The sequence below is a fragment of the Pipistrellus hanaki genome, assembly GCF_964339955.1.
Source record: "Pipistrellus hanaki genome assembly, chromosome: 17".
Classification (NCBI taxonomy): Eukaryota; Metazoa; Chordata; class Mammalia; order Chiroptera; family Vespertilionidae; genus Pipistrellus; species Pipistrellus hanaki.
In genome coordinates this window covers 43,088,616-43,098,146 of record NC_140519.1, presented here as the reverse complement: position 1 = coordinate 43,098,146, position 9,531 = coordinate 43,088,616, and the positions used below count along the sequence as shown (strand labels likewise).

The window sequence follows — 9,531 nt, the reverse complement described above, 5'->3', positions numbered from 1 at the left end:
CGATATATAAAAACTTTTAAAGTTACTTTGTCTTTTATTAACAATGTTTGAGAATACTAATTTTATTTTTAACGTTATTTTTAAAACAACAATGGAAGAAAAGGCTCACGCTTGTAAATAATTTTGGCATCGTCATATTAAAATTTAAAGTACCATTTAACAAAGTTAGCAGGCAAAGTGTTAAGAATATGAACTGAAGCTGAAACCGGTTTGGCTCAGTGGATAGAGCGTCGGCCTGCAGACTGAAAGGTCCCAGGTTCGATTCTGGTCAAGGGCATGTACCTTGGTTGCGAGCACATCCCCAGTAGGGGGTGTGCAGGAGGCGGCTGATCGAAAGTTCTCTCTCACTGATGTTTCTAACTCTCTATCCCTCTCTCTTCCTCTCTGTAAAAAATCAATAATATATATTTTTTTAAAAAGAAAATCAAATCCAGTATTTGCAAAAATGTCTACACTAAATGTTGAATATCAAAGTCAAAATTCAATCTCACAAGTCCCATTATATTTAGTTATTAAGACTTGTGATACAAAGTTTTGAATTTAAAAAAATAAGAACCTAAGAGTAAATAGAAGTTATATGGATCATCAGAAAATTCTCCCGAGAAACATAAACTGTATCTATTTATCAGTTGTTCCCAGCATAAGCCTGAAAGTCTCCTTGAATCTACCATTACTTTATTTTTGTCTTTTAAGTATTTTGAGTTAAATTGTTTGTTTGATGAGATGTTGAAGAAACCATAGAACTATACATAACACTCTGCACTAACAAATATTGTTTAATGTAGCTGCTGAAAAACTTCACAAAAGAAGTTTTAATTCTTTTCACCTTTTATACAAATACAAGTTAATTAGTTGGTCTCTCCAGTTGTAATTTTTTTTATTTTTATAAAACTTTTCAAGATGTGAACATATAAACTAAGAATCTCCTAACTTTTTTACATAAGTAAACTTTAAGTTCACAGTATGTTCATTTTGAAGTACTGATAATTAATGGGAAGTTTAACAGTAATATCTCAGACAAGAGGGCATTAATTCTGCAGGCAGTCGCAATAAAAATGCTAACCCTGAACAAGGAGTTACTGACCATTTTCTTATACATTTTTTAGTAAAAGATGCAGACTACAGAATGCAAACAAAAGTGAATATATAATGTATCTTCTTCAAATACAGCTCTACTTCATACAGGTCTTGAAGTTTACCCATGACATCAACAAAAAAATTAATGCACTCAGAGAATCAGTCCTCTTCCCTACTGTTAATCAACAACAACCAAAAAAAAAAAAAAAAACAATAAACAAAAGAAAACCATTTAATTTTCATTAGAAAAAAACGACAATTTGCAAGCAAAAGATAACTGGACTTACATTCTACTACTTACATTTGTTCTAGTCACAGGTCAAACTTAAAAGGCTTCATTAGATAACTAAAATGAACACTTTTTAGAAAAACATAAAAGCATTTTACTGCATCAATACTGGGAAGAGGTAACTCGTTAAGTGCTCCCTAGAGCAAAAGTAACCGAACTTTGCGCGGGCCCACGGGCCTGTCATTTAAGTCTTTAATAGCAGCCATGGCTTCGTTGTAGTTCATCATAGCAACAACGGCCTCCCCTGTAGGTAACCCTTGCTCCGTATACTGGATCCTAACGGAATCGGGTATAACTCTGTAACCATGGAAAAAGTCTAGGATCTCATTAACATTAGCTTTAAATGGAAGATTCATTATCTTAACGGGTACTACTCTACCTGAACTACAATTTAGCTTCGGATCAGGCATACACCTCCCCTCAGGAAAACTGCCCACATTACGCTTTCCAAAATCAAATTTGCCATCTTCTGGGCGACCAAAATTCACAAAAGGGCGATGACTTCTAAGGTCATCAGAGGGGCTCCTGAACTCCTCCCCGGGCGGCCTGAAATCGTCCGGAAGCCTCGGGTCCTCCTCCGGAGCCTCCCTGCGCTCCTCCTCTGGGGGCCGCCGGAAGTCCTCATCGGAAGGGCGTCTGAAGCCTTCCTCCGGGGGGCTCCGGAAGTCCTCCTCCCGGGGGTTCCTGAGGTCTTCCTCCGGAAGGCGCCGGAAGTCTTCGTCCCGCGGGCGCCTAAAGTCTTCATCTCGTGGGCGCCGGAAGTCTTCCTCCAGGGGGTGCCGGAAGTGCTCCTGGGACGGCCTCCGGAAAGGCTCCTGCGGCCGGCGGAAGTGCTCCTGGGGCGGCCTCCGCAAGTGCTCATGGGGCCGCCGGTGTTCCAGGGGCAGCCGCCGCCGGAAGTCCTCCTCAGGAGAACGCCGGAAGTCCTCCTCGGGAGTCCGCCGGAAGTCCTCCTCGGAGAGCCGCCTGAAGTCCTCCTCCCTGAGCCGCCGGAAGTCCTCCTCGGGGGGCCGCCGGAGGTCCTCCTTAGGGCGCCGCCTCCATTCCCCGGGGGAAAGCCGCCTGAAGTCGGCGTCGGGGGGCCGTCTCCAGGCCTCCGGGGGCCGCCTGAACTCGCCAAGGGGAGGTCGCCGCCGCCGGTCCTCCTCCGAAGGCCACCGCCAGTCCTCCTCGGGGGATGGTCTGAAGTCCCTCCTAGGAGGGTGCCTGAAATCGTCCTCTGGTGGCCGCCTCCAGTCCTCCTCCCTGGGGGGGCTCAAGCCCTCCTCCCAATGGTGCCCGAAATCCTCCCAGCGCCGTCTGCAGTCCTCCTCGGGCGGCCTCCGGAGAAGGCCCTCCCGCCGGAGCCGGAGGGCCTCGGGGGAACGCCGGAAGTCTTCTGGGGGGCCCCGCTCGGGCCGCTGGAAGGCCCCCTGGGCGTGCCTGAAGCTGTCCAGCGGCCTCCCGGCTTCCTGCTGGTGCCTCAGGTTCACAGAAAGGCCCCTTGTGAATCTTGGTGGATCATCCGAGTCAAAGGAACGGGCAGGGCCATCTCTGTCACATGACTGTGAGCGGTCTTGCCTTCTCTTGCTGGAAAAATTGACACTGAACTCCTGCATTTGTGCCTCAGATATAAGTCTTAACAACACCTCTGTCCCCAAGAATCTCTGACGATTTAGACGTTCGGCTTTCATGGCCTCTTCTTCTGATTTGAATTTCACCAATGCTTCTCCCAGACCAACTCCTTTGTCATCATAAAGCAAGAAAATGTCCTCTTCAGCAAGAGAGAAGTCTGCGAAGAACCTTTGCACTTCAGCTTTTGTAACATCAAATGGAAAATTTCTTATATATATGCACAGTTTCTGGGCAGAGTGGCCTTCTTGAGAGTGTTTTTGTGAAACATGCCCAAGCCTCTCTCTCTCTATTGATGCTGGTCTTTTCTTTTCATAACATTCAATGAACTTCAGCATTTGTTTTCTAGAAATTGGATCAACAATAACTGGACGATAATGTAAAACCGTCTTATGTAAAGCCAGTGCACTGTTATAGTCTTTCAGAGTCTTGAACATCACAAAGGCATATCTTGTTCTTCTTTCATCTTTATATAAAAACCTAATCTGTTCATTAGTCAGATCGGTATCTTTAAAGAAATTCCTTAAATCTCTTTTGTTAATACTTAGGGACAGATTTTTTAAGTGAACATAAAACCCAAGAGGGGAACGAGAACGTGTTCTTCTGGGAGATTTTGAATGAGATTGTTTTCGAAAATATCTATCATTGATTCCTCTTGGTGAAGAATGTTCTTCAGTTCTCACAGGAATGTCACCCTCCTTAACTGTACTACCACCAAACTCAATCCACTGTTCTTCTGAGCCTTGCATTACTTCTATAAATCTGGAACCCATAAAACTTCTATGACATTTAAGACCTCCTGAAGCATCAATACATGAAGCAAATTTTACTATGGCATCACCATTATTTCGGCCATCATGATGTTTTAAGAAAATTACTCCATCTACCCACAAACCAGAAAAAAAGACACGTACATCATCTTCATTCACTAAGTAAGGCAAACCTCGTAGAAACAAATAAGGATTCTCTGCCTGCAATGGCCGTGTCTTTCTTGGCCTTATATCACCATGTTCTGTACCATTAGTATGAAACCCAGCATCTTGATTAATCGGAGAGCCATATCCAGAATTACTTGCTTCTTCTTTAATACCCTCAACAAAATTAGGTAAGCAGCCAGTCCTTGATGCCCCAGATCCTGGTCGCTCTCTTCCTATGTGATCAGGTCTTTTCATTTCTAGAATCTTCTGCATTTCTGCCTTACTGCTAAGAAAGAGCTCTACAGATGAATTCTTGATAAACCCTCCTGAACGACTTACGGCACGTCTTGCATCTTCATCTGTTGCAAAAATAATAAAAGCCTCCCCTTTCTCCCCTCCAATTATATGCACTCCTCCATCAGGAATAGTCAATCCCGTGAAAAAACGACGAACATCCACAGGCCCAGCAATAAAAGGAAGCCCCAGTAAACGGATGACTACAGCCATGCTGAGCTCAAATCACAGCAATAATGACCTGCAGACAAAAAGGTACACATAATAGCAAGTCTTATTTTTGAAGTACCTTATCCCACACTAAGCTTAATAATTACTTGGTTCCTACGTTCCTCAGCATATATAAATGAAAACAAAATACAAGTTCACAAAAATATTGGTTGCATCCAATTTTTAAAAAAGGAATAAGCTTCCTCCTATCTACACATGTAAATAAACCAACTACTTCAAAGGTACATTTTCACATCACCTATCCTATATAGTATGAACAACAAAAATATCAAATCTTGTAAGTCTGCCAAGTGCTGCTGCACACCAAGACCAAACTATTTTCAAACTCACTAAGAAACATATCTTCTGACACATTAGAGAGAACTTTGTGGTTTGAGGAATTATACATATTTACAAAGCCATCTATGGTCAGTATATAATTTCTGCTAAGTTGCTTGCTTACCACTAGTACATCAATGGCCAGACATAAAGTACAGAAGGCATGGATACCTAAGGATGTATTATTTTACTTTTACATTCTTTTGTCAAGCCTCTGTAAAAAGCCTTAAGCTCTGAATATCTTACCTGTTTATTATTTCTTGGAGACCTGTTAATTCTGTAAAAGCAACTTAACTGTGGAAAGAAAATGAAATATAATTAATCCCAGGACCCTGTAATTGACCTTAAACAACGCCAGATTAGGATAGTCACTTCAGAATGACCTACTTAAACTGTGAGGCAATATAAGGAACCACAACTAAGGACATTACAAGATGACCTTTTTTATTCCAAGAGGAAATGAATCATCCGTTAGCAAAAAGGAGGTACAAATTCAGAATAGACATCTGCAAATTATTTAAAAACAAAAACCTTTTAAAAACTAAACTTGAAATGGTACAAGGAAAGGCGTGATGGAAATGTTATATATTTTAATTGGAGTGTTAGGTTACATGAGTGTATAAATTTATTAAGACTAAGTGAATTCTATCTTTAAGGTCTGTGCATTTCACTGTATATAAATTTTACATTCACTTAAAAAAAAAGAGAGAGACAACTGCTCCACAAGTAAAATGAAAATTTAAAAACACCAGAAAATTCCCAAAAACTTTCAATCTCTTCCAACCATGAAAAGACTCAACACCTATGTCTGACTCTCTTGCAATTCTCCTCCCTTTCAAAACATAAGACCAAATCAAATTTAAAAAGCAACCATTCAAAATGACAAAATAAATTAATGAAACACTAACATTTCAAATTCAAACACTACTTTTTAAAGCAAAATCCAAACAATGGCTATTATTTGGGTACAGTGTTAAGTACCACATATACAGCTCACACTTCCAAATATGGAACCAAATATAATTAATGCAAATAGTAAAATATCCCTAAAATCAAAGATCTCAACTTCTACCACTCCCTATCTTAAACTCAACTACCTATCTTAAACTCACTACTCCTTTAACTCCTAAAAAAAATTACTACTAAAATTCTTCTTAAGCCAAACAAAAAAAATGTTCAGATAGAACATCTTCTTAAGCTATGTCCTGAGTTCTAATGAAGAAACACAAATGACAATGTAGGAAAGTAAAAATATAATAAAAATACATTAATTTGGAATGTTTAGGAACTATCAGTGTTAACTGCTGAAAAATCCCAACATAGTGTTTAAAGAAATTTACATCTAATACTCTGAGATACCCAAAGTAGTCTTTCCAAATAAGTTTTTATGACCTGCTAATAATTATAAATTTGTTAATGGGCAAATAAATGTTTTAATTTGGTACTTACAGTTAGGTACTACTCTTCCACAAAGTAGGATCTTAAGTCATATTCTTTAAGGTCTACAAAGTTTATTTTCTTTTGAAAAGGGTCCATGAGTTAAACTTAAAACTATTAGCTAAACTAAAAAAGTTACCAAGAAATTACTTGGCACAGTCTGCATCTAAATTATCAATGTCAAATTGGTATTAAAAATATTGTGATTTGCCCTAGCCAGTTTGGCCTGGGGACTGAAGAGTCCCGGGTTCGATTCTGGTCAAGTGCATGTACCTTGGTTGTGGGCACATCACCAGTAGGGAGGTGTGCAGGAGGCAGCTGATTGATGTTTCTATCCCTCCCCCTTCCTCTCTGTAAAAAAATCATTAAAATATATTTAAATATATATACATACATACATATATATGTGTGTATATATATATGTGTATATATATATATATATATTGACTTACTATTAAAATATTTGCATGGTAGGTATATGGAAAATCTCTGTGCCTTCTACTCAATATTGCTGTGAACCTTAAAAAAAAAAAAAAAAAAAAAAAAAACTGCTCTAAAAAAATGTGAATTTAAAAGAAAAATCTGCCCTAACCGGTTTGGCTCAGTGGATAGAGCATAGGCCTGCGGACTCAGAGGTCCCACGTTCCATTCCAGTCAAGGCATGTACCTTGGTTGCGGGTACATCCCCAGTAGGGGGTGTGCAGAAGGCAACTGATCGATGTTTCTCTCTCATCCATGATGTTTCCAACTCTCTAGTCTATCCCTCTCCCTTTCTCTCTGTAAAAAAATCAGTAAAATATTCTTTAAAAAAAAAAATCTGCAGTATCAAAGAATTAAGTACAGCCTAATTTATTCAATATATCAATCCACACCAGCAATTTTACAAAAACTGTAAACGGCTTCTGGAATAGTCCCCATTCAAGTTCTGAGACTCCTTAAACTGACTTAGCTCCTTTACTTTTAAAATATTTCAGAAAGCAGTGTAAGTACACATCATTTGTCCTTGCCAAATTTCTGTTATTTTTTTTTTATTTTTTTTTTTAAATATATTTTATTGATTTTTCACAGAGAGGAAGAGAGAGATAGAGAGTTAGAAACATCGATGAGAGAGAATCATCGATCAGCTGCCTCTTGCACACCCCCTACCGGGGATGTACCCGCAACCAAGGTACATGCCCTTGCCCGGAATCGAACCCGGAACCCTTCAGTCCGCAGGCCGACGCTCTATGCACTGAGCCAAACCGGTCCCGGCTATTTTTTTTTTTTTTTAAAGATTTATCCTGAGAACAAAAATAAATCTACAAGAAAAGTTAGGGATGTTTCAATGAATAAATATATGTCAAATTCAAAAGATACTAATAATATATCCCCCCTAACTTAAAAACAATTATTGTCACTAAGCAGTTTAAATGAGGGCAAATTTTATAAATTCAGTTTAAGTAGACTATATAAAAATTGTTTCAATTTGTCACAGTTAATTATAACAAATGCTTCAACTTTTTTGCCTTGAGATTCTAGGGTGATTATCTCTCTATAACATACGAGACCACCAACTACCTATGAGAGCAGTTCTCAAAATAAGCACTTTTCCTGTGGTTGCCATGCAATTTCCTTAAGTAAATTCTGCAGAAATTCTATTCTTAGAACATCACACAAAAAAACAAAATACAAAATAAAGCACTTAAAATGTTATTACTTCTGAATGCAACACAAGTACTTTTGGTAACTGCTGATTTAAAGACAGAGATAGGTTAGAACTTCCACCTATGAAAAGAAGGAAATGGGTCCTTAAGAGCTCATTTAAGGGCAAGTTAGTGAAATTAATAAACTTATTTTGCTGTTATTTTTAGCCAATGATTCATCCCCCTTAATACCATTATCACTAAACGACAAGAAATGTGTATATTCTAATCAAGCCTGGGGGGGGGGGGGGTTGTTAACGGGAGGAGAACTAAATTTAAACAGGCATTATTTCAAATCCATTTGATTTTAACTAGTGAACAAGTCATTTTCCAAACATGGTCAAGGAGAGAAAAATGCGACAACTTCTTAAAGCCCCAAGTTGTGATAGAGCACATTCAAACTCTAAATGCATGAGTTTCCCCTGCGAGAAAAATAACCTGCCCCTGGTCCGAAATTATTCTTTATGATGACCTGCCCTGTATCCTTTTATAGCGTAGAGACGGTTAAAATGAAAACCAAAGGCATGAAGATACAGAGCCGGGGTCCCCAAGAGGCACTGTCAATGGCGACGAATCCACAGGGCACAGGTTTTCCCAAAACATCCATCAATCCGCAAACGGGGAGCGGTCGGAGGCAGCGCCTCCAGAGCCCGCAGCCTCGGTCCAGGCTCCCGGGGGCCGGAGCTTGCTTCTTCCCACGCCGGCCAGAGTTGCTCCGTAAGATCCGACGCCGCGGCCAGAACCTTCGGACAAAATCCGCTTTCTCCAATTAACTCGGACCGCCCCACCTCCGCGCCTTCCCGTTACCGGGTCCCAAGGACAACTACGGGTGAACTCTGCTCCCACACCGCACGCTGCGGCCCCTGCCTAAGCCCGCCGCCAGCACGGACCGCGATGACACCGCAAAGGGGGCAAATACCTAGGAGATCCGCCGTCTCTTCCCTGTTAAGAACCCCGGGGAGCGCGCACACGGCACCACATGGAGGCGGGCGGGAGTCGGTGCGGAGCGAGGAGCGCGGGCGCCCTAACGGCGGAGCGGCGCTGGGTGCCGGCGCGGCGGAGGCCCCGCCTCTCGCGACGTTTCCTCTCGCGGCGCTTCCTCTCGCGGCGCTTCCTCTCGCGGCACTTCCGTCTCCGACGCCGACCCCTCCCCGCCCCCGACGCCCCGCGGTAACGGCTTCGCACTGGGCCGGGTCGGACGCACAAGGAGGGGGTTGGGGGAGGGAGAAGGGCGGAGGGCACACTCCTCACTCCTCGTCGCAGCAGCAGCCTTCCCAGAAGGGCCCCTCGGTGAACCTAGAAGAAGATGGCGCCCACTCACCCCTCCACTCCGGAAAAACGGACGCACACTTTGCCCATGCGCTCTCCAGGATTCCCCCCACGGGCCCGGCGCGCCGGCCAGCTGTGCGCATGCGCCCTGACGCTCACCCAACTTCCTGTTGTCGGCGCCGGGCGGCGCCGGCCCGAGCACGCACGCCCGGCCTCGCGGAGCTTCTGCGCATGCTCGGGTCCCAGCCAACCGAGGAGAGGGGAGATTCTGACCCAAAACTAGGAGGTTAATTTGTAACTTAAGAAGCTTCGGTCAAGAACTTGCCTGCGTAGACTGCACAAACCGTTCGCGATTTCCAGGAGTTAAGGGCTGTAAAAGCAGAGAAAAGTTAGCGGTTTCTTTTCT

At 42.3% G+C, this 9,531-nt stretch overlaps 1 protein-coding gene across 2 annotated transcripts; it reads right to left on the bottom strand.

Moving 5' to 3' along the window:
- Positions 1–860: 860 nt before the first annotated feature.
- Positions 861–9,278, bottom strand: RBM12B (RNA binding motif protein 12B). 2 transcript variants are annotated; one of them, XM_084864695.1, is made up of 3 exons: positions 9,178–9,278; positions 4,984–5,031; positions 861–4,429 (listed from the first exon to the last, which is right to left on the bottom strand). In XM_084864695.1, exon 3 carries the CDS (start codon positions 4,399–4,401, stop codon positions 1,504–1,506), a length of 2,898 nt encoding a protein of 965 aa, XP_084720821.1. In that variant the 5' UTR covers positions 4,402–4,429; positions 4,984–5,031; positions 9,178–9,278; the 3' UTR covers positions 861–1,503. The 2 variants fall into 2 exon arrangements, with proteins under 2 accessions (XP_084720821.1, XP_084720822.1); XM_084864696.1 differs by lacking the exon at positions 9,178–9,278 and adding an exon at positions 8,776–8,855.
- Between the last annotated feature and the right edge of the window lie 253 nt (positions 9,279–9,531).